General features: G+C 39.0%; 1 protein-coding gene across 2 annotated transcripts in view; it reads left to right on the forward strand.

Annotated features, from left to right (window-relative positions):
* Positions 1-3,480: 3,480 nt before the first annotated feature.
* SHC3 (SHC adaptor protein 3) overlaps positions 3,481-25,945 on the forward strand; it is a 126,047-nt gene continuing 103,582 nt past the window's right edge. Inside the window, exons 1-2 of one of the 2 annotated variants that reach the window (XM_063454943.1) lie at positions 3,481-3,569; positions 5,058-5,711. In XM_063454943.1, coding sequence (XP_063311013.1) covers positions 5,169-5,711 — 543 coding nt within the window. In that variant the 5' untranslated portion in view covers positions 3,481-3,569; positions 5,058-5,168. The remainder of the gene's footprint in view (positions 3,570-5,057; positions 5,712-25,945) is intronic. The other variant, XM_063454944.1, reaches the window with a different exon arrangement.

Raw genomic sequence — 25,945 nt, forward strand, 5'->3', positions numbered from 1 at the left:
ATCACCAATTGAGTGCTCTTGTGGAATAACATGAACTAGTGTGATGACCGAGTATGGCTGTTAATCAGGTATTTTGTTCATTAACATTAAAATCTTTTAGTTTAATAGGTGTGCGCATTGTTTACAATGCAATATGTCACTCACAACTCTACCATAAAAAGGGTTAAAGCTAGCATACCATGCCTATCTGTCAATTTGTTGGATTTTAATATTGTATTCAGGGAAACTCCATATTCACTCAGATCTATTATGCTGCAGACAAACCTATTAAACAATGGGAGTCTGCAAAATTACCTGCTGCAGTAAAACTACCCATAGCAACATGTATTTTGGGTTGTTTTTAAAAAGACTTTTTTTTTATTGCTGAACACAAGCATTTAGAGTATATGACTTGCATAGTTAACTGACATGGTCAGGATGCATTGAACCTTGTTTGCACTGACTGTGCATTTTGCAGATGTTTCAGCGCACACCAGTGTCGACCCTAACCTATATTTATGTTTCTTTAAAAGAGGCTTATAAAGGAAAATCCTCTACTTTTAGAGACACTTGAAAACAATCTTAATACCTATATGGCAAAGCATGATCTTCGTAGTGACATTTTACTTTTGAATACATCGACAGTCATCAATACATAATTGACTATTATTTGTTTTCTTTATTCCTATAAAATCCAAATGATTTCATTGAAAAATTCCAACATATTCTTATGGCCGTGTGCGTTTCCATGGTTACCCTTGTTGCTAAGGGAGGATTCTCACACCATATCGCACTGTTTGCAGCTGGATGAATTGTTCTCTTGGAATGTCAGGTAGTCTGAAATGTTGCCATTTGTACTAATGCGTTTGCATTATACACCATTTCACTGCTGAAACCGCTAACAATATGTTGGCTTAAAATGGTTTATGGTATTTATATCAAGAAATAATTTTCACCAATTTCCTCTCTTCATGCTACAGGTCGTAAAAAAAATTCTATCATTCAAGATTAGGTTCTGAGTTAGGTGTGTGTGTATGTGTATGTGTATGTGTGTGTGTGTGTATATATATATATATATATATATATAACACAAACCCCAACTGTAGATTTTTTTGTGTGTGTCTCAATACGACCCCAACCTCCCTTTGTTATGGGGAAATTAAATGCACATACTCGCAATCATATATACATTAATTATATAGACATTCACATACACACATGGACACATACATAGACACACATAATTGATATACATGCACAAAGGTTCATATACAAACACACAAATGAACTCATATATAAACACCAACTCATACACACATAGAGACTCATATACAACCAAAGAGTCAAATATATATACACACACACATTCATATACTCACACATACTTTTTTTAATGTTGGTTCATTTTTTTTTTTTGTGGGGTGATTCACAGTGAGTTACATTCTCCCTTTTCTTACCCTGAAAAGGAGAGTGGGAATGGAACCCCATTCTATTGGTCCAGTGGTTTGCTGCTGGGATCATTATCTGTACTGATTGCTCACCTTCCTTCTGCTCTGTACTGTTTCTGGGTCTGGGATGATATCACATCCAGTATCAGAACAGGGCATGTTTGAGAAATGAGTTCAAACATATCCCATCAACCTCCTCAGTGCCTTCTCTGCATGCAGATCCATGACAGTGGCAGAACAGGCACCTGCTGTATGGCACCCCCACCACGCAGTGCTCTGGCAGGAGCTCTGTCAACCCCCCCTCACCACCTCTTACCCAGAGAGCAATGCCCCCACTCGTGTTACTACTCTTCTTTCAATGTTTTGAATGGTGGCATGCTGTTAAAGTATATAATGAATCCAAAAAATACTGGGCCTCTTTGTTCACTAGACCAAGATTTGTGAAGAATTACAGAATTTAGGGAACAGTCTCCAAATGAGAAACAAAATTAACTCCTCTATATGAGTGCATTGAATATTTTAACCTGAACAATGTAATCCAGTTCTAAACAATCCCTGGCATTGTTAATCAACTACATTGCACAACATTTTGTATGTTCAATCATCATCATTATGAAGGTGTTTTTATTTAGCCCTTGGGTTGATAAATATGTTATTGTATATTGTGTGTGCCTCTTATAATATTCAATAGAAACACCTTTGATTTCACAAAGCCATTGCCAATGTTGAAAACTGGGGTGGGGTGAGAGTTTGGGATTTTTTATTTAAATAAAAAGGAAAAACTGGAGGGTGAGAGCCAAAGACTTATTGCCCAAAAACAATAATTTATTGGGACTCCATCTTTACATTAGCATGCCCTTCCCTACACGTATGATACAATCCCAATTAGGCGCATGTGATGCAGCTGTACATAACTGAGCCTGGTACTTGCATATGTTGAAGAAGCAGCAGCGGGTAAACTGTCCCAGCTACACTCAACTATGAATCCTTTTCTGCATCACCAGCTATGTCCCAGCTTCCTCTTAAAAATAACACATTATTGTTAAATAACCCTTAGAAATGGGTTCTCTTATTAGGCTCACTGCCTAAGTTTTTCAACAACCAGAATTATATCTCCTTGCATCACACCAACAAAATTCTAATCGCTACCTATTGCTATTACAAATAATTCCCCCCCCCCCAAAAAATCATATAAACTAAACTCCAAAAATAAGTATGCTCTGTTAAAAGAAATATATAAAAAATGATGTATATAATTATTATCACTGGTATTCATAAAGCTCCAATATATTCCAAAGCACTGTACAATCGTATAATATATTTCTTGGGGTATACATTAATTTAAGAGAAATACCATGCATCTTTTCTCCACTTCTTTCTACAATCATATCCTTAGTAATTATACAGCTATGAGTGGGATAAACCATCTATTTGGTAATATATTGGTTCTCGGAGAACAGTACCCCATATGCACAAATTTAGATTTACAGTATTTTAGATTTGCCTTCTCCCAGTAGAAATTAACTATTGAAAATATATGTGTGTTTGTGTGTGTGAATAAATGGATATACACAGTCTGTGAGTCTGAACAATCAGCAATCAAGAGAAGAGCATACAGAGTATCACTTGCTACATTATTGTCCTGTAAAATCTATTTTAGATAGATAAACACATTCATGAATGAAGCAGAACTATTTAAATCTATGTTCCAGTAAAAGAATATTTCCTGCACATCTCCAGCTGTCTGCTTTTTCCTTCTCTTTTTTTAAACATCTGAATTCTTTTCATGATAAGAAGATGCATTTGTTTGTGAACTGTTTAATTAGGTTAGGTTTTGTCGTATGAAGGATGTTGCCTGTGATCAAAATGGACTCTTCCACTATTTAGCAAGCCTTTGTTGAATGAGTCATCCAAGATGCCTCTCATTGGATGAAATGGTTAGCACCCAAGGGATTGCCAGGCAGAGGCTGCATGGCCCTGCTTCATTCACAGAATTATTGCTATGCTAGCCAGCCTTTTCATTCACATAAATAGAGTTTCATTCACATTTTGTATTTTTTTTTTTATTTGTATTTTATGGAGAGAGACAATTGGAAATAATAGGGCTTTTTCTGTTAGATAACACCCGCAACAGTCTATGATGTGAGTATTTGCTGTTGCTATGCTAGCAGACAGAAGGGGAAAAATGAATGCTGTGTTGGAAACTGCAGTAGGTTTGCTGTATGCATGTGAAAGGCTATTCAGTCCGTCTTACATTAAATAGGGCATTTCCATTATTCACCAGTCTGGGAAGGAAAAAAAAAAATTAACGTTCTGTCTGTTATCATGATTCAGAAATGTTACTAATTAAATACCATTATTTTAAAGTGTATTTAGTGTTTTTTGTACTTTATGTACTGAAGCCGTATTGCATGACTAACATAGCATTATCTTAATGAAATGTTCTGCAGGGAGTCTGTTCTAACAGATGAACTCTTTTCATAGATACATTAGCTGTCATGTTTTGTGGTGTGTTAAAATCAGTGGAAGAGCCGATGCCAAAAACTAGTGACTGAATTGTGTGACGTGTTTTGCTTTTAATCTGCATTATATTAAATGCACCATAGGGAATACTTGTATTTATTTCCCATAGGATGATTTCATTATTTTTCTGCAGTTTTTATATTGTGGAAGGCACAGAAATTAATTCAGTTAGAAAGAATACATGTTTGGGTTTTTATTTGCTCCCCAGTATTTAGTGCACGGCTTTCTTGATCAATTTGACAACATTTTGTGCAAACATTTTGTTGTTTTTGTAATTGTTTTTAAGTTAAAGTTCACACCGGAAAAAAATAAAAATAGTAATTTAAAAAAAAAATGATAGATTTTTTATAGTTTAGAACCACCTGTATCTTCATAATTAAATTCAGATAGTCCACTACCATTTGCCATCAACTATTTTATCTACTTGCAGAGGCATTTCATTTTTACAAGTATTTTTTTTGTTGTTGTTTGTGTTCTATTGATTCAGCAGAATCAGGATTGCATGTCTTCCATACGAATAAATATATTTTTTGTTAGATTTGATCAGTGATTTGTTAGATCACTGAGTGATCACATTGTCATGTCTTTGTAAAAAGTCTTTAGATGAGGAAAAATTACAGATTTATTTTACAAGTCAACTAATTTGGATCTTAGAGGAGTGCAATATATTTGAGAATAGGGTACAAATTTAAATGAGTGGAGAAAATGATCCATTTGTAAAGTTGGGGAAAAGAAATTTGAGAATTGATTGGTTCTAGTGTGCTGTAAGGGGGTGGATGTTTTTTGTGCTACAGGAAGTGATTTGCCGTGTTCACTGAGCCTTTTGTTGAAAAGGGTCTCCTCATTTGTGTGAGTCATGCTTTTGCTGTGAGCGAGTTGGCAGCTGTGACCAGAAGTGGAATGCCATAGTTAAGTACCTGCTACAGCATCCATTCTAAACAACGGCCAAACAAAATTAGACTCATTTTTATTTTTCAGCTAGAAAATTCAATCCAGCTCTTCATGTGATCCTAAGAATTTTTTATTTATTTATTTTTATCGTTTGTCACACTGTTGTTTTTATTTTATCTTTATGCTTTTTTTTTTTATATATATTTTTTTTATTAGATTTGGGTTCATCACTACAATTATGAATCTCTGGCAATGCTAACACAAAGGTCTTTCTTAGGTTGGCATCGAGATTTGCCAGAGCATATGAAGATAACTTGACAGAAGGGCATGCTTCAACGTACCAAGTATAACCGCTTCAAGAATGAATCTGTGACACCGGTCGATGACCTCTTCCACAACCTGTCTATGAACAGTAAAGTCTCTACAGTAGCCACCACCACAGCTACACCAACTCCATGTACGGCTGCAACTGAAGTCCTTCAAAAAGCACAAGAAGATGGATCCACCACTCTTTGTACATTTATTCACAAAGTGTCCCACTTGAAACTCTCCAGCTCGGGCAACCTGCTGGGAATAAAAAACCTTTCCTCTGCAGTCAGGGAGCTTGCAAGTTCCAAGTTACAGGGTAGCTCTTCTGCTCTTAATTCAGCAGCAGGAGTATCAGACAACACATGTAACCTTGCCTCTACCCCTCCGTGGTCTCAGCAGGACGTGAGCAAGATGAGCACAGGGAAAAAGACACGGTCGGAAGAAATGAATCTGGTAGGTGAAGATTGGAATCAAAGTAGCAGCTTTGTCAATAAGCCTTCCCGAGGATGGTTGCACTCGAATGAGAAGATCCTGGGACCTGGAGTGACGTACGTTGTGAAGGTTGGTCTGATTTCTTCTCTTCACTGTTTTTTATTTATTTTTTTTTTCATTTATTTTTTTTTTTATCAATGAACATTTAAGCTTGCTGCTTAACAGCTTTTTTAAAAAAAAATAAATTATACTCTGTAGAAAAATCTTCCCTATTTTTGTACTTATCTGCCTTCACATGCATGGCTTCATTTAAAAACAAAACAAACAAACAAACAAAAAAAAAAGTCTGCTATATAAAATATACCTTGCATTTCTGTGATAATCTTAAATTACATTCTGTACTGTACATTCTGAGTATTCAAGATTCACGGTCTCCCAGATTTTTACATGTAACTGAAAGAACGCAGGATTCAAGTGCTGGCTTGATAATACGCATGTTCGAGTTATAGGAATTATTTAAACAACAAGAGAGCAATCACATTAAATTAAATCATTAGGGCTTTTTTATTTCAATTAAACAAATCATCCTTTTCTTTATTATAATCCCTAGATGCATTTTTCCAACCTGTTGTATAGAAGTATGATTAAAAGGTGTTCGTGAATTTTCTTTTGATTGTGAGAAAGATTTAGAGTTGTACAAATTATTGTTGCATTAGGAAATCTTTTAAGGCAGATTATTTCATAAAACTGCATGGACTGCAGTCACGTATTAATTATATTGTGGACTATTCATAGGATCTTCTGCATTTCTCCCCTTTTGTAAAACCAATAGGTTTGCTAAATGATAGCAGTATGCACTTTTTACATGTTATTTCGTCAGGGGATATTTCATATACAACATAGCAATGGTAACAGATGTGACCCTTTAAATACTCTCCGGCGCTCTGATCATATGATTTTACAGATAGTAATTGCTATTCAATATGAATATGTTTATGTGAATGCACATCTATCTATCTATCTATCTATCTATCTATCTATCTATCTATCTATCTATCTATCTATCTATCTATCTATCTATCTATCTCTATCTATCTATCTATCTATCTATCTATCTATCTATCTATCTATCTCATATCACATATAAAGTACAATAAAGGAGAAACATTTGGAGGAGGAGGAAGTTTAGGCCCTTCATATGTTAGGCTATGTTCAGTGGACACATATAAGCATTGTACCATATTCTTTCCCCATTGAAACATTGTTGAAATTGACGTATTTGTGAAGACGCCATTCATAAATGTAACGCTTCCTCAATGCTGCATTATTTTTTTCAATAATCTCAAGAGTACGGTAAACAAAAGGTTGGAACATGAAAGTAAAGTATGTTGGCTAGTATCTTGTGCAGATACCAAGGCAGATGGCTGTATTAAACTGTTATATGTATTAATTTTTCTTTGCAAAACCTTGTACAATGTGGTGATCGTAATCTTTCAGAGTAGTGCCTTCAGTATAAAAGTACTAATAACTATAGATTCTTAACCATCATCGTAGTTTTATGAATGATTAATAACATTAATAAAATTCAAGGCACTGCACAAAGTATGTTTTTTTTTTTCCTACCAGGCCTGCAGACAGAACTGTCCATACTATAACTGTATTTTCAAAAGAAACAGTGTCCGAAATATGTTTATGTTTGTTTGTGTTGCAATTTATGAACTAGGATTTGTCAGATGTTTAGGGGAAATCTTTTTTTTTTCTAGTCTAAGGGGATTTACTTCCATTGTCCACTAAATAACACATGCAGAAAGTAATCTGTTGTAGTTACCCTATTTGGAACCTTGGGTTTTGTCAGGCCATAATTTATATACAAGGGGATCTAAACCAGTGTTGCATAGATATACCAAAAGTAAAACAGTGTTCATCTATGAACCTTCATTTTAAAGCTGCTTCTATAGATATAACATACATTTCTTCCAATCAATAAAATGTTTTTTAAATCTACTAGGGTTGAACATTTATTCTTCATGTTGCCTTCTTGAAAAAAGCTATGCAAAACACACATTTTGATGCTTCCCCTATTGTACTGCACTGTGAAATAGGCTTTATAATAGATAGAAATAAATCATGCATAGTATATTGAGATGTATGATCTACTAATAGTAAACCTAAGCTAGATGCTTTATGCCATATACCAACTTAACAGTGGTATGTGTGGCATTCTGCTACCAGTGTGGAAGAGTAACCACTCCAAAGTTAATTTTATGGTTTGCTAGAGGTTTTAGTAATAGACTTTCTTAAAGAGACACTATAGACACCAGAACCACTACAGCTTAATGTAGTGGTTCTGGTGTCTATAGCCTGTCCATGCAGTGTTAGCACTGTAAACAGTTTACATTACTGGCTAGTAACACCTTTAGTAGCAGTCACTCAGACGGCCACTAGAGGGGCTTCCTGTGTCAGTGCTGCAAGGAGACGCTGAACATTTCCCATAGAGATACAGTGATTTAATGCATCTCTATGAGGAGATGCTGATTGTCAGTTTGTCGCGCATGCGCAATAGGGGAAAGCATTGCATTGGCTGAAATCATCAATATTGATGATCTCAGGCAGGGAGGTAGAGCCAGGCAGGGCTATCCATGGCCCCTTTTACTGCAAAGAGAGGGGGCCAGCCAACTAAACAGCCACTTCAGGACTATAGTGTCAAGAATATATCTTTGTTATAGTTTTCCTTTAACAGAATCCATGTTGAGTACAATTTATTCCATCGCCCAATAGTGTGTATTCTGGTCAGATACTGCTAACCCGGGGATACATAGAATGAACATCTAAGAATTGCACTGTATCTGTAATTGTTTATAACATGACCCAAACATGCATTAACAACATTTAAAAGCCTGTATACTACCACTGTGGTTGACCATGCCTAAATATAACATTCTCAGTACTGTGACTGGAAAATTAAATTGTGGTACATACCATTGTGTCACAAGTCTGCCTATAAATCTAGACTTAGTAACATATATTTCAAGTCCAGTTGTATTCTTCGTGACTATATTATGTTTATAAACCAATCCAGGTCCAGTATATATTTCTTACTACTAAATAATAGACTGGTCCTACCCCTCCTTTCTGACTATTGTAAGGTATGTTGCATTTTAAATGTGTTGAAGTGGACTTGTTATCTACAAATGTAAATTTGACAAAACCCAATTTAAGAAACAGAGTCTATGAACCAATCATAAAGGAGCACCATTACTGCTACCCACTGTTATTCTGGTTTCTTAGCTAATGAGGTGAGTTATGGTTGGAAGATGATTTTGAAAAAAACAAAACAACTAAACAGAATATGCTATGGATATATAATATATTTCAATGTGAGTAGATTGTCTTAATCAGTTCTTGATCTCCGATGTCCATCTCTGAAGATGTTCTCACGCGCCCTATCTTGTTTATTTATGCTTTCTTGTACTAAAGCTTGTTTTAATAATGCCAACTGCAGAATGTTGTCATGACCAGGGCTGTTCGAATGACGTACAGTACAGTAATGGCACCATTACCTGCTAGCAGTGCAAAGCATATAGTCATCCACATACACACTGCACTACCATGTATAGCTCATCTCTGAAACTAGTAAAATAAATTTCCCTAGATAATTTCTAGTAATCTGACTATCGAAATATAAAAATGAAATTGTATAATCTGTATGTTTTTTTCCCCCCACCTAGTATGTAGTTATATCTGTGAGACTCATTTGTTTGATTTTTTATATATATTTGAAATGTATTATTTTCTTTTTAGTGAGTAGTTTGAGCATAGATGTATAGTCAATATCAGTTTTGTGTGTTTTTACAGATTTTCCTTTTGTTTAAGTAATTAGGACAATACATATTCGCATATCTGCTAACATACCAAAATAATTAGTTCTATACTAAAAACTACAGTGTCATACTTAACACTAAAAACATAAAATAACTTTTGTCTTGGAATAATAATGTAATAATCCCCAAAGCAGTCCGTTGTTTCGAGCAAAACATTTTCAGTCAGAATCACAGGCTAAAGAAGGAGGGTCCTATCATATCAATGAATTTATGCAATATGACCAATTTTCTTCTTTACGCAAACAAGAGCTCTAATATGTTTCACCAGATCCATAGGCTCTAGATGTCCATGTCCTATATCACCAGGCTTTTCAACAGATATGAAAATGAAAGGACATAAATTATGCGGTTCATTTATAGTTGGCCAAGTAGCATTTTATCAGGCATTGAGAATGACATATTCAAGCCAATTCAAGGCTCTGCAGTTAAATGTATTCTCCTCATTGTGGTGAGAACACAATAAAACCCTCCACAGTAAAAATAGAAAAATTACTGTTGTGCATCACCTGCAAACCACAGTTTGGATTCCGGAAAGTCCACCTCGGGCACAGAAACTATTAAATCGTGTTTTCCCACCTTTCCCTGAGTTTCCAGGTTGACATGCAAATGAGCAAAGACAGGCAATGCTCTGATTCTCTAGTGCCAGGGCTCAGAAATTCATACTGTCTGCAACTGGCAGGCCTGAAGCACTGGACCACTGTAATCTAAATAATCCCTCTACCCTATATGAAAAAGGGAGGGGACACAGGGCCACTGGAATCTGGATATCCCCCTACCCTAAATGAAAAAAGGGAGGGAGCACAGGGCCACTGGAATCTGGATATCCCCCTACCCTATATGCAAAAAGGGAGGGAGCACAGGGCCACTGGAATCTGGATATCCCCCTACCCTATATGCAAAAAGGGAGGGAGCACAGGGCCACTGGAATCTGGATATCCCCCTACCCTATATGCAAAAAGGGAGGGAGCACAGAGCCACTGGAATCTGGATATCCCCCTACCCTATTTGCAAAAAGGGAGGGAGCACAGGGCCACTGGAATCTGTATATCCCCCTACCCTATATGCAAAAAGGAGGGAGGATTAAAATGTAATTGATATTCATTTTATTCAAATTAATAAAAAATATTAAATTGCTCCCTTACCCTTACCGCTCCATCTCACTCCGGGCACAATAAGACCTCTATCCTACTCCACAAATTCATACACACTGCATCGTCCCAACACATTATATCCCCTTTACACTCTCTCTATAATTACAAGACACTACATACACTACAGTCCCGGCAGAGGTGCAGCCTAGATTCTTTATGACCATCTGCCTGTCTCATTAAGTTGAAATATATATCGGTGAAGAAGACCTATGATCGTGTTCCTGGGTCATGAAGGCACACAGTGGTGCCACTCACTGCATTTATGCACACGACAGTACTTTACACCCCTTGCAACACAGAAGGCATGCTCTTGTGAAAATCTCAAGGTGTTGGACTTTTGTGACAAGCTAAAACCAACAAGTTTGGCACTACCAGTCATTCCGGACTTAAGTGATTAGATCACAAGACATTGCCATTTTCATTTTTGTCAAACAATAATGAAACCTCTTGACCGCATTTGCTTGCTTAGTAGTTAAAGATGTAACCATGAGATCAGTGATTCAATATTTGTTTTTAGAGCAGGTGTATCTTATAAAGTAGTCACCTAGTGAATATTTGTTTACAATGGTTTTGTTATGCATTTACAGCTTAATTAACTCACTAACATGTACATCATGGTTTTGGGACAATATAAGAAGTATGTTAATCAAACAGCAAAGTCCAGTTATGTTATTATTATATTAAATTTTATAGCGCCAACATATTCAGCAGTGCTAACTATTTGATACCATGGATATAAAACGGGTTATTTAAAAAAACAAAACTAAGAGTGCCAGTAATATGAAATGGATCATGACGTGTATGGGAAAGATTGAGCATTCATTTCAGATTGTAGTGGGCAATGGGGGTATTGAAAGGCTAATTATGAGCAAGTTGAATTGAAGGTGAGAAATGATGTGTTCATAAATCACATTATGTGCAATAGCTACTGCATTGTGGAAACAAACTGTTATCTTCTTTATAAATAATTGGTAAGATTTTACTGCAAATATGCAGTGCAGTTTTGAGTATAATTTCTCTAAAATATCAAGCAAGGATGCATTTATATGGCAACTGTGTGTTTGCTTTCAGGAGTATGTTTGTATGGAGGATCAGTGTGACTGAAGACAAGATAGTACTTCACTTTTCTTTCCATTATTTTTGTTCAATTTACTATGAAACATTTGCCATCTTGTCTAGTGTAGTGTGAGGCAGTGCATGGAGCTGTCCTTCAGCTAGTTCTGATCAACATAGCTCCCTTGTGGCATGCACATTATTGATTGCAGGAAACCAGGACATAGAGTTACAGAGCGAAAGAGAGCTGAGCTGATACCATAGAGGCACCGCTCCCTATCGACGTTTTGCTTATCGCCAGCATGTGCACCGATCTTTGAGCTTCAAGGCAAGAAAGTCACCATAGTTTCCCTCCTACAAAGCAGTTGGAAGTAGTGGCTATTGCCAAAATAAAATTCTTCCTTGCCAGTTCACCAGGTACCATTTACCTCTCTCCATTAACGGTTGAAAGATTTTGAGCCTTTTTTCATATCTCGCTTCATGGAATGTTGATGTGGTACACAGGGGGCTCCAGTGAGGCCAATCGCACCACTGGCACTGCCCAAAGGGGTCAGACCTGCCTTGAAAGGATTGAGTCAACCCAAATAATCAGCTGTTAATGCTTGTGTGAATGCATGCCAAGCATCCTGTTAATCACACAGACCACACTACTTGTCCTTAGCATGGTGTGAGCATGTGTAATGATGTGGTCATGCTATGCTTTCTGCAGACAGTTGCCTGGTGTCCTCAAAAGTAAAACAGCAGGGAACAAAATTGTGACAGCTTGACAATGGGACACCCTGAAACCGTGTCTAACCCTATGAATCTGGACTATTGAGTGTATATGATGATTCTAATAGTGTCATTATGACTTTTTAGTAATGCAATTTTTTTCTTAATTTGGTTTTTATTGAGATTCAGTAAACCATATTGTGGGTTGCTAGAGTCATCCTCCAGAACCAAATGTTAATAAAACAGTTCTGTAAGCAAGGTGATAAATGACTCTAGGCAGGCTGACCAACCTTTATGACATTGAAGAGTTAACTAGAAAGCAGTACACTTTGTGCGCAGCTTGGGGGCGGAGGGCTGGGAGGCGGACCATGACACCCCCCTTCACCAATATCAGAGATATGCCCCCCCCCTACTTGGGGAATATCTCCAGGGATGGGGAAACCATCTTCAGACTAATAGCTCAACCCTCTCATACACACACCACACGACTGGAGACACCAAGCCCAACCGAGACATCCCGTATCTCACATAACCTCAGAACTTACATGCTACGCGGGGCGCGCTACTCGGAGACAGGGGGAGGACCCTCGCATAACTACTACTCTAACCTCTCTTTTCCTTTTCTACATACCACCCTGTTTTTTCCTCCAAAAAACTCCTGATACAGAAACTATCAAACACACACTAACATGAGGGGCACAGGAACACATTTAGGGGATGACGTACCTTAAGCCTGGGATCAAAGTATGTATGCTTATCCGCACATAACGCAATGATTACCTGTTTATATGAAGACCCCAAAGCATACCTACAGAAAAGGCCACTATATCCACACATAATGGTAAATTTACATCAAACAATATGTCAGAATAATGTTAATTTCCATTTGACCCCTTAAGGACCAAACTTCTGAAATAAAAAAGAATCATGACATGTCACACATGTCATGTGTCCTTAAGGGTTAAAGAAACTTACGATGAGACTGTATATAGCGGTTACAAATGTCTTTACTGCAGGCCTGCGAGCCTAACCTTTCTGTTATCTTCTATACCAATAAAAAACAAGATTTACAAAAAAAAATAAAGAAAGCAGTACACTTTATATTGCAAACATGCACATTATAGACACAGGTCTACAAGCACATGTGCAAATGCATTTTACCCCAATCTGGATACATAGAGCACACCAAGCCTTATGCCTGAGGCCCTCTCCCACCTCTTAACCGAGAGGCATAATTTTCTGCATACAAGAGTATTCTACTAAAGAGATGATCATGCAGCAAGCGAGGACTGCAAGGGCATGGCGATTTGAGAGGCAAACAGTAGAGTTCTCCCACATTATGCTGTAGTCACGTAGAGCCCTTAGGCCGGTAGCTCTGGCCCTCCAGCAACACCAACTGTGGCATTTACCCTTCGCCCTCTCAGCAAGAAGAGGTAACACCGAAGCTTGATAAGTAACGGGTCAGATGATCCAGAGTTCCTTACAGCACTGAATCTTCCACACATGCAAATGCCAGATTGTCTCTTTACTCAATGGCTGATCAGACCACCTTGAATCTGCAGAAGCTCATTCAGCACCTTTACAGCTCACAGAAGTGTACTTTCCTTTCTTGTTATGATTTAATGCCCTACCTTTTGGGATCCAATACCCCAGGGACACTTACCTCTAGACATACATGTTTCTAGAGATGCTAGAGAGATGTCCATATGACAAATAGAAGGCTACAGACAAGATTAAACCTTATATAGGGGACTTACCATTCTACAACCACAAAGGGTACTTACCTGCTGAAACCTGAATATTGATTGGCAATTCGTACTAAAATCTCCTCATGAAGGCCCTCTCTGTGATGAGTATGGTGTTAAGAGGGGATGATATAAATGTCTGAGAATTGCATTAATAATTTTCACATATACTTACCTTTACTTGTTATCTTATAGAGGCATTGGCATGGGAGGGCGGAGAGTGATGTGGGAGATTGCATTTATGTATTTTTTTTCTTTATAACTTCATGAATGTATATATAAACTGATCTATCTCTTGACGCTTGCATAGACATATTGCACAGGTTCAATCAATTTTGAAATAGTGGTACAGAACTCATATACCACAGTAATTACAAGATTACTAGGCAGTTGTATGGGACATTTACGGCCTTACCCAATTACAGATGTGGGGCAATTTCTCCAGAGAACTCTACCAAAGGTCGTTTATATATTTATTTATTTTCTTTTTCTGATCATGCAAATCTTTTACTAATCTAGCTCGGACAATGTCAAAACAGATTTCAGTTCTATAGTTTATTTACTGTTGATACATCCTGTCATTTTCTGGGACGTTTCTATTACTAAACAGTTACACCCCCTAAGGTCTTGCACAGATCTTATAATGTTGAATGCCAGTCAAAATCCTGTCCCTCCCTTGCCCCAGTTACAGTCCAATCTCCCTGTTTAAAGCAATTCTCAAATTATTTGCAAAAATGCCTACAACCACACATGCCCGACCTGGTAAACCTGAACCAGGTGGGATTCACCCAGGGCAGAGAGGCACACGATAACACAACCAGAGTGCTTAACCTCATTTACACGTCAATCAGACGACAGATCCCCTCTCTTCTTATTTCTACAGATGCAGAAATGGCTTCAACAGGGTAGATTCATCTTTTGTATTTACAGTCCTACAAAAAATAGACCTAGGTCCTAATATGCTAGCCTGGATTGTTGCTGTATATTCACAAACAACCGTGAAAGACTCCCTACCCTCCATAATGCATGAATGTTGTACCTTTGGCTCCATATCGAATTTGAAAATTAATTTTACCAAATCTGAAAATCTTAATCAGGAACAACCACCTAGACTCTAACTTGTGGCATGAGTACAATTTCCGCTGGTTCAAGGGAGTGATTAAATATTTGTGTACCCTAATCCTTGCAGACCTCTCCAAGACATTTGAATTAAACTTCCCCCCGCTTCTGAAGAGAGTCAAGTGAAACTTGTACAACTGGGATCTACCACATATAACCTGGTTTGGGAGGATTAGTGTCCTAAAAAAATCCTCTTTTTACATCCTCTTTTTTTTTTTTTTTTTTTTAAAGACAACTCTGCAAACATTACATAAATTATGTGTGGCAAAATCATAGGTCTTGTTTGCAATAGTTTATCCTCATAAGAGCACCTGGGAGGCCTGGGACTAACTGTCCAAGCAAAATATCAGAAAGCAATCCATTCCCGAGGCTGATTGAATGGAACATTGCTCCATCTAGTAAACTTTGGATACAGCTAAAATTTGAATTCTCTGACATCCCACTATCTGCCTGGGGCATGTCCCATCTTACTAAGATTTCACCTAACCATAGAGAACACAATATCGGTCTGGAAATAAACAGTGAAATACAGTGAAGAACACCAGTCTTGCCCACTACTGTCACACCTACTACCCATCTCCGGGAACCCATGGTTCCTTTTGGCCATGTCCAAATACATAGTATTGCATAGTTACATAGCTGAAAAGAGACTTGCGTCCATAGTTCAGCCTTCCATACATTTGTTTTTTGCTGTTGATCCAAAAGAAGGCAAAAAAACAGTTTGAATTACTTCCAATTTTGCAACAAACTAGGAAAACTTTTTCCTTCTTGATTAAAAAAGAGTCCCACAAGTAAAGCCTAATCTATCCAATTACTTTACGCGTTTCGGCTGTTGCCTTCGTCAGAAGTAATAAGTCCATTCTGGGCATTCAGTCTTTTATACTCTCAAAATTGGCACCTTTCAAGCGCTACTCGCGGTCCCATCCGCTTCCGGCGTGGATGTCGGGACATCAATATGCATCCTTACGGTCCTACGTCCCCAACCTCTTCCGGTTCCTCCTATTATGGAAAATCAGGATGTCACATGTGGGCAATTTACATATCAAGTGTAATAATGTTCATAATCAGTCCAAACACATACAAACAAAGCTAATTAGCATATATTTAATTGCAATATATTACACGGAAAAACAAAGAAACATGTACTACATAGATGGAGTAAGAGGAGGGACATACATTAACACACCTTATAAAAAACATCTAAAAAGGAGAAATACAATTAAAAAGTGAAATAAAAATAAAATAAAATAAATAAAATAAATATGGTAAAATAAAAATGAAATGAAAATGGAGAGAGGGAAGAAGAGCTGTTATTAAATATATTGATTAATTTTTAAATCACCATTCAACCCTTGTGGAATTAAAGTTTCCAAATCTAAAATCCACCTCATTTCTGTTAGTTCCAAAAGGTAATCTTTATTACCCCCTCTCCAATGCACTTTAATTTTGTCTATCCCTATTAGACATGTGCAATTTGTTTCGGTCCGAATATGAATTCGGACGATTTTCGAACAATTCGGACATTCGGGTACTTCCGAATGTCCGAATTGCCAAGGTCCTGAAGTTCCGAAATGCCGAGGTCCCGAAGTTCCGAAATTACAGAATTTCCGAAGTGTCGAAGTGCCGAAGTGCTGAAGTGCCGAAGTTCCGAAGCACAGTATTGCCTAAGTACTAATATACTTACCCAGTGAAAGAAGAAGAATGTTACATTGTAAACAATTTTAAATAAAAAGTATACAAACATAGCCAGGATTCAGCTGTAAGCATTTGCAACACTTACAACAATCAAGTAACATACATTCATATAAAATGTAAGTTACTTAGCCAGTCAATGTAATGACAGGAATGAATAAGTAGATAACTCCCTAATTCCCACAGTATTAGGGAGCTATCTACTAAAAGGCTGAAAGACTTGAATTGGTCTTTCAGCCAAATTACTAATACTAAGTAAAGATTACTTAGTATTAGTAAATTATGCCCCTACTCGCTATACCGTGAGTAGGGGCATGTCTATTAAACAGTGAGCACCCCTGAGCGGTGGGTGGGGGCCCTAAATTATAATAAGGGGGGACCTAATGTCCTCCCCCCTGGCCCCCACCTCTGAGCAGTGGGTGGATGCCCTAAATACTAATAGGGGGGACCTAATGTCCTCCCCCCTGGCCCCCACCCCTGAGCGGTGGGTGGGGGCCCTACAGTAAAATAAGGGGGAGACCTAATGTCCTCCCCCCTGGCCCCCACCCCTAAGCGGCGGGTGGGGGCCCTAAATTGGAATAAGGGGGGGACCTAATGTACTCCCCCCTGGCCCCCACCCCTGAGCGGGGGTGGGGGCCCTAAATACTAATAATGGGGGGGACCTAAGGTCCTCCCCCCTGGCCCCCACCCCTGAGCGGCGGGTGGGGGCCCTAAAAACAATGTCCCCCCCAGGTGACTAGAGGACCCCAAACCCCTAGTCACCTCCCCCCCAATAAAAATTATCCCCCTACCTACCCCCCTCACCCTAAAAATAATGAGGGACCTTTAACTAAGTACCTGTAAAAAAAACAAAAACTTACCATTCAATGTTTTCTTTCTTCTAAAATCTTCTTTTTTCAGCCCTAAAAAAGGCCAAATAAAAAACCATAATAACTGACGCAATTATAAAAAAAAAAAAAAAAAAAAAAAACGAGCGCAAAAAAAAAAATCCTTCACCCATGGAGGGCTCCGCGCAGACTGAGCTCTGCAGGGCGGGGGAAGGCTTATAAAGCCTTGCCCCGCCCTGCAATTAGGCCCAGAGCACTCTGATTGGTGGGTTTAAGCCACCCAATCAGAGTGCTCTGACAGGTAAATGAAGAGACTGACAGGTAAGTCTTGTGGCAAGGTCAGAGAGGCTTTTTATGTTAGTAATAGATTGGAGCTCTCTCTATTCCCAGCATGATGGGGTTAATTGGTGGGAGTCACCCTTTGAATGTTATCAACCAGGTGAATGTAATTAAACTAGGGTTTTAAAAGGTTAGCCTCTGAAGACATCAAGGAGTCTAACAGCTGGGAGAGAGGAGGTAGTTAAGTCTGAGACTTTGAGAAAAAGTTACTGTGTGAAACCTGCTTAAAGTGCTGTATTTCATTTTGTTTAAAACTGGGAACCAGATTAGCTGGCCAGTTGGATAGTTAGTAATACTGTTGTTTAGTAAGTCTCCAAATGCTTTGTGTCATTTTACACTCAGGGGTGGGGGCCAGGGGGGAGGACATTAGGTCCCCCCCATCATTTTACATTAGGGCCCCCACCCGCCGCTCAGGGGTGGGGGCCGGGGGTGCACTATTTTTTTTTTTTTTTTTTAAACAGTGAGCTGCCACAGGATGCTCACTGTTTACTAGACATGCCCCTACTCACGGTATAGCGAGTAGGGGCAACATTGCCGAACCGAACCGAAAATTTTCCCCATGCACATGCCTAATCCCTATAAAATTAATCCCTGCTGGGTCACCATTATGCACCTCCAAAAAATGGTTGGACACACTATGATGATAAAATTTCCTCTGGATATTATAAATATGTTCCCGTATCCAAATTTTAAGGGGGCGTGCTGTTTTCCCTATATATTGAAAGCCACACTGGCAAATCAACATATAGATAACATCCTTAGTGGAACATGTAATAAATGATTGAATTTGATATTCCTTTTTGGTAACAAATTAGGTGAATTTCTCTATTTTCCTACAATTGTTATGCCTAAAACTGTTGTGTTCATGTGTTGTGACTTAGTGTTTTGTGCATTTGTGAGAGAGACGTTGCATTGCCAAGAGTCAGTTTGTGAAATTTCTGACTTATTAGATCTGTCACAGGCGACTATGAGTGAAATTGTGAAATGAAAGCTTTGAGATGATGCCATGTTGAAAGGGTTAATTTGACTGGCTCAGCTTGCATAGTGACTAGGTATAGCAGATAGACCTAAAACTGCAACCCCTACATTTATAAAATAAACCTTTATTTTCTTTTAGGAAATTTCCTTCAACTTCTTTAGTCTTCTTCTTTTCGTTAAAATTTCTTTAAAATTTTTTGCTCCTCTAAAATAAATTTGGGTTGAGGATTTAAAAAAGGAAGTATTTCAAAGTCTTCTTTAAGTATATGCCAATGTTTATTAACTACATTACGTAATGAGTAACTGTTAGAACAAAAATAAAAAATTAGGGGAATCTTTCCTACTTCCTTCCCCTCTATTATTCTATTCTTTATTTTATACTCTAGGAGTGGCTGTCTTTCTTTTTCACCCATCTCTTTAACAACTCGATCAAGGATTACTCATATTGTAACCCTTCTCTAAAAATGTTTGTTTTAAAATGTCTGTTTGTCCTAAAATACTCTTCATTTTCTGTGCAGTTTCTCCTAAGTCTTAAAAAGTGGCCTTTTGGTATATTATTCAACCATGGTTTAAAATGGCAACTCCGAAGATCTATGAAACTGTTGACGTCTGCTGTCTTAAAAAAGGTTTTACTTTTAATTTGATTTTCTTCAATATAGATCAATAAGTCCAAAAAGTTAATTTGTTGAGAACTAATATAATATGAATGTTTAATATTAAGTTCATTCTGGTTAAGGGATTTAATAAATTCCTCAAGGCATTCCTTATTGCCTTTCCAAATAATAAAAATATCATCTATATAGCGTTTATAGAGAACCAGATTTGCCCTTATGCCCCCCCTGGAAAAAATAGACAACTCTTCCCAGTAGGACATAAAAAGATTGGCATAACTTGGGGCAAATCTGGTCCCCATAGCTGTACCCTGAACTTGATGATAAAAGTTATTTTCAAACCAAAGACAAATATTTTTAAGGATAAGATGAATTCCATTAATTTAATTAAAAAGTCTTTTTGAAGGCTATCCATATAATCAAATCAATTTAGAAAACATCTAGCAGCTTCACATCCTTTATCATGCTGAATTATCATATACAGGCTTCTAACATCGCATGTAGCCATTATAAAATCGTCCTCTCATTTAAAGTCCTGTAAAATTCTTAATAAACTCATTGTATCTTTAAGGTATGCTGGACACTTAGTAACTATGTTTTGTAAGAATTGGTCTATGTACTGAGATAAGGGGGATAAAAGAGACCCAATCCCGGACACTATTTTTCCTTCCCGGGGGGTTGTTTATGTTTTTATGTCTTTATGGATTTTTGGTTGGACATAAATAACTGGTATTCTTGGGTGTTTTGTATCCAAAAAATCATACTCTTTTTTTTTTAGTTAAAATGCCCTTATTAAATACCTTATACTTCATTTTAATGTCCCCAAGAGGGTTAAACAGGAGTTCTCTATAATTATTTTGGTCTTTAAGTTGATCTTTAATTTCTTGGAAATATTTCTCTTTTTTCCAAATTACAATCCCTCCTCCCTTATCTGCTGTTTCACCACTGTAAATTCATCTTCTTTTAGATCTTTTAATGCCAATTTTTCTTCTTTTGTTAAGTTTTCCTGATACTTAGCAATTGGTTTTATCTATTTAAGATCTTTTAGACACAATTTTTCAAACATTCTCATCGCGTCTGATTTACAATTATTAGGGTAAGATTTCTTTGTTAAAAGGGTATGTTTCAAAATACTATTTTCCTCTGGCTCCTTTTCTTTTACTGGAATCTTACTAAAAAACTTTTAAAAAATAAATCTTTCTTTTACTCTAATAATTGTAAATCTGACACCCAGGGCTCTAGTCAGAATGTCAGAATAGGACCGCTGGCTAGATCCCTGGGTTCTGTTTTCTGTGTGGGGACAGCTGTATGTGTTGTGTGCATGTGTTGTGGCTTAGTGTTTTGTGCATTTGTGAGAGAGACGTTGCATCGCCAAGAGTCAGTTTGTGAAATTTCTGACTTACTAGGTCTGTTACAGGCGACTATAAGTGAAATTGTGAAATGAAAGCTTTGAGACGATGCCATGCTGAAAGGGTTAATTTGACTGGCTCAGCTTGCATAGTGACTAGGTATAGCAGATAGACCAGAGAAAGGGCTTTTGCGGTTTTCGATGGAACACTCACACTCTGGTTGGACACCTTTACTTTGCTGCATAGTTGCACCAGTTAGTAAATAGCAATTTTGGTCTACATTTGCAGCAGCGTCTATAAGAAGGCCTTCAATGGAAATGTTATATCCATACAGAGATATATTTGCAATCTATTCATTAATTGCCAAAACTGTACAGTTAGGGAAAATACATTGTTTTTTTATGTAATAACGTGTGGGAAAATGCTATGAGTTAAACATGAATGTCTTGTAGGTTCCGGTTGTTCACCATTGGTGTTTTGGGGGTTTGTATTAGATGTGTGCATTCATTTTGAAATGATTAAATTAAAACTAATAACTAATTGCCATATTAGCAAACGGGTCACTGAACTAATTTTGTCCAACTCCATTGTTCATTTATATTAGCGTGTGAGATGCTGCAGTCAATGCTACAGGCAGCAGCACTGTGGGTCAGCAATGAAATGTATGGCTCACTGACTATTAAGAGAATGGCTTTATATTAGAGTAAGTAGAGTGTCTGTGCATTCTGAACAGTCAATGAAGAAGTCAGATGCTTCAAAATGTATTCGTAGACTATTTTCTGAAGCTACTGAGATTAGCAGAATCCTTACTAGTACAAAGAGCAGTGTAGACAGAACCGTTGGTGCCCCAAAAGTCAGCAGCAGCACCTTACTACAAAGTAGTACTAACTGCATATTAAGGAAAGAAAGGTGTGTGTGTGTATACATATACACAACATACAAAATACACAATCCAGTGCACTCGCTTATTCAATAAACAATGATTTCAAATCTCACAGATTGTAATAGTTTTATTTAAAAACACCTCACCTAGGCGAAAAATAATGGGGGTTTAGTTACATTATATGATCATGTATTTATTTATTTATTTTTTTTGAATTCTTTATTTTTGTTGTGCAAGTTGTACATTTTGCTTGAATAGCCACAACAGCTAGGTCAAGCGCATCCGTTACATGTATAACATTAGTATGACATTTGCTATTACTGCACATTTTTAAGTTATGTAGATTCAACTTTAAGGAAAACTTGAGCTTGTAAATTAAAGGTAGTGTATATCAGCAATCGTGAGATACGTTATTCAGTACATGAATATGGACTTTGCCTATACACTAGTAACATGCTTAAAAAACATAGGCTAATCATAAGAGAGAGATTGAGAAAACTCACACATGGGTTGTGTTTAAGGCTGTGAGTACCATGTTGTATAGCTTGGGTGTTTGACTGTGTGGATTGCATCACTCTTTGGAGAGGTAGGGTAGTTAGGGCAGGCAGGGTTAAGCTTGAACAAAGCCCTCGTGAGTCACATTACGAGATTTGTATGGGCCCATAAGTCTGGTATACTGGATAGCTAGGGTTAATAGTGTGTTAGGGTTCGTACGGTTGAGTGCGCTTAGGGCGTCATATTTCCATTTTACCATTTTCCCGTGAAGCTATTCTCACCCTGTGTGTTACTTGCCCCTAGTACATTGCAATTTTTTAACTATGCTAACTAAAATGAGACTATATAAAACGATAACAGTAGAGACCATTGCCGGCCACATGACTTGCAAAATTGGGTTAGTCCATTCTTCGCCGGGATCAGCCGACGCCTTGCTGGGGTGTTACAGTGTCCCGTAATGACGCTTGGAGCTTGTCCAGTGGCATGTTCGAGGGTAGCGTTAAGTCCGTGTGGCGTGAGTGGAGGAGGCTCGGAAGGTGCCACCTGGTTCCCTTCGGCAATGTCTGTTCCCGTCGTTGGAAGAGGGCACATCCGAGGCAGACTGTGCCGGACTGGGCATGACCGGAACCTGGGGAGTGGCTTGGGGAGTGGGGAGTGGATATCCGGGATAGGGCAGGGCCATGGGATATGGGAAGGGGTAGGGCCAGGCTGGGGAGGGGAAGGAGGTGGGGTATTGAGCTGGGGTGGAGATGGGAGGGAACGGAGAGGGATTGGTAGGGGTGGGTGTAGAGGGAGGAGCCGGGGCAAGGGTGGAGGAGGTGGTTAGTTGGGCGGAGGAAGAGGGGAGGGGATCATTAACGGAGAGAGAGTGTAGGGAAGGAATGGCAGGTGAAATTTTAGGGGGAGGTACAGCAGGTAACGTAGGGATGGATGAGGATGATGGGAATGTTAGAGACGGGGAGGGGGAAAAGAAAGATCCATCAGAATTCAGGACCGGGCAGACAGGGGAGGTGACGGGATGGGTGTTAGGAGGATTGGGAGTGGGGAACATAGTCAGCTGGCTATCACCTACTGCTGACTGAACCTTGGGGATAGACGTCCCCTGGGCGCCACTTTGGGGCGCTGGCTGAGGGTAGACCCCAGCAACACAATTCTGATGATACACAAACAATTTCACACCTTTGTGATTTATTTCTTCCTCAACCCAACCTTCTAGCTGAATAGCCTTCGCTACTCTGTACCATGCTTCAGCAGTCTTTAATAAACCATTATCTGTAAGCTTGCCTTTCATTTCTGCCAGTAACTTGCGCCAACTTTCTGGTTGCAATCTTCCACATGTCGGTACAGCAATTTTACATACTTTTGCAATCTTTTCAACACCTTTAACCATCTCCTCACCCTCTCTGTTTTCTACCAAATCACATGCTAACCAGCCCTTACTGGGCTTGCTTAAATCCTGTCCCATAATCCCTTTACCCCTATACCAGCGTCCTGGATATAGAGAGAGAGAGAGAAGACTGAACAAGAACGTCTACAATGCTCGACTGCCACCCGAGAACCGTGGGACTTTCTCAGGTGCGTCTTCCCAAAACGTAGACTAGTCACTGAATCCGCCTACCCGGGGTGGTAGACACGGATTGGAGCGAGGTGAGAAGTGTGTGACCAATCACTTCTCTTTTAAGAGGAATGGGAGTGGATAGTATAATAATATAGGAAGTATAGAAAAGATGAAAGACAAGGAAAATCCTTAGAGACAGACACAGGAGTTCATGAGACTCCTAATTAGACAAACAAGACAACAATACAATTGAAATACAGTGCATGCATCACAGTTCAAATGAAATCAACAATAATCCCTTTCCTTTACTCATGTGCTTACTCCAAAGTCACCTCCCTCAACCCCGTAGTGTCTCCGCTCGGAGAACGACTTTCGTAAGTCTCACTACCAGCGGCCACGGAAAACAACTGACACCGGTCCGAGTTCCGTCAGCCTCTCTCTACTCTGCAGTCCACAAGAATGTGGCCACGTCTATCCTCACTCCCGTAGTGCCCCTATAAAACCCACTTTATAAGTCTCACTACCACGTGATGCGGAAAACAAGCAATGCCTACTTGAATCCCCCCAGGAAACAGAGTCCCCCTCACAAATAAAACAGAAAACTGGAATTCCACAAGCCCCAGCGCTCAGGGTTGTGGTTACCAAAGAAAACCGGACTCCCCCCCAGCCGAAGCTGTGGGTTACCAAAACCGGACTCCCCTCAGCCAAAGCTGTGGGTTACCAAAACCGGACTCCCCTCAGCCGAAGCTGTGGGTTACCAAAACCGGACTCCCCTCAGCCAAAGCTGTGGGTTACCAAAACCGGACTCCCCTCAGCCAAAGCTGTGGGTTACCAAAACCGGACTCCCCTCAGCCGAAGCTGTGGGTTACCAAAACGCTAGCTAGACTGTAAAACAGGCAACAGAAGACCCCCAGGAACACATCCACAGGTCCACCCCCCCTTTATCCCAAAAAGGGGCAAAATACAAACAGATAAGCAGACAAACCGAAGATCCAGGCAAATCCCCTCAGGTCCACCCCCCTTTATCCCAAAAAGGGGAAAACAAGCAAGACAGAACCCCAGGCAAATCCCCTGCAGGTCCACCCCCCCTTTATCTCAAAATGGGGAAACAGGCAAACAATTCAAACACACCCAGGCAACAGATAGACTAAAATGCAGGTAAACAAGTGAGTAACGGGACACCGGGCAAGATATTACCTGTCTTTGATGTCCTCCCGGGAAGCAGTCACAGACACGTGGACGGGTCAATCAAAGGGGCCGGAACGTACCGGTGGCTCTGCAGAAGTCTCTACCGTGTATCTGGAGGTGATCAATCTCCCTTCCTTCCCCCTGGATTCCTCCGTCCACCCTTGTCTTCCTTAGGACGGCTCACCGGCCGGACATAGCCCGATGCCCCACGTTGGGCGCCAAGTTGTTATGGTACTTTTTGAAAGCAAACCAAAATGTTCAAATGTCTATCTGTTCCTGTCCAAATCAATAAAATTAAATTGCGTATATACGCTGAAGTAATTAAGTCTGACACACGAGGTTCAGGTTAAAATAACTTCGAGAAAGTTTATTGGCAAGTGCAGAAAAAGCGGGCGCGCAGGCCCTTTTAAGAGGCATTTTGCGTCATCATTGATTATTAGAATATCAGCAAATAAACACCATCAATTGGATTAATTGTTAAGTGTCGGTGTTAGTGTCTTACCTATTGGTTCAAAAATAAAAAGGTTAGTCCCGTGCCCACCCATCAGAGGTGGGATTATTCTGGACACGGGTGGGGATAAGGGGGTCCTAAACGTCATTTTACACGGTCAATGATATCAGGCTTCATGTCCAGGTGCAAGGTCTCTTATGAATAGAACATTTCATTACTACTGTGTTCTGTGGCCTTCAAACTATACTATCTTACAAATTCTAAGGAGTAGCCGGCAAGTCTTAAGGAGTAACCAGCACCTCCTGGTATTTGTCCTTGTAGGAAAACACAGT

Source organism: Pelobates fuscus, chromosome 5, assembly GCF_036172605.1.
Source record: "Pelobates fuscus isolate aPelFus1 chromosome 5, aPelFus1.pri, whole genome shotgun sequence".
In the NCBI taxonomy this organism is placed as follows: Eukaryota; Metazoa; Chordata; class Amphibia; order Anura; family Pelobatidae; genus Pelobates; species Pelobates fuscus.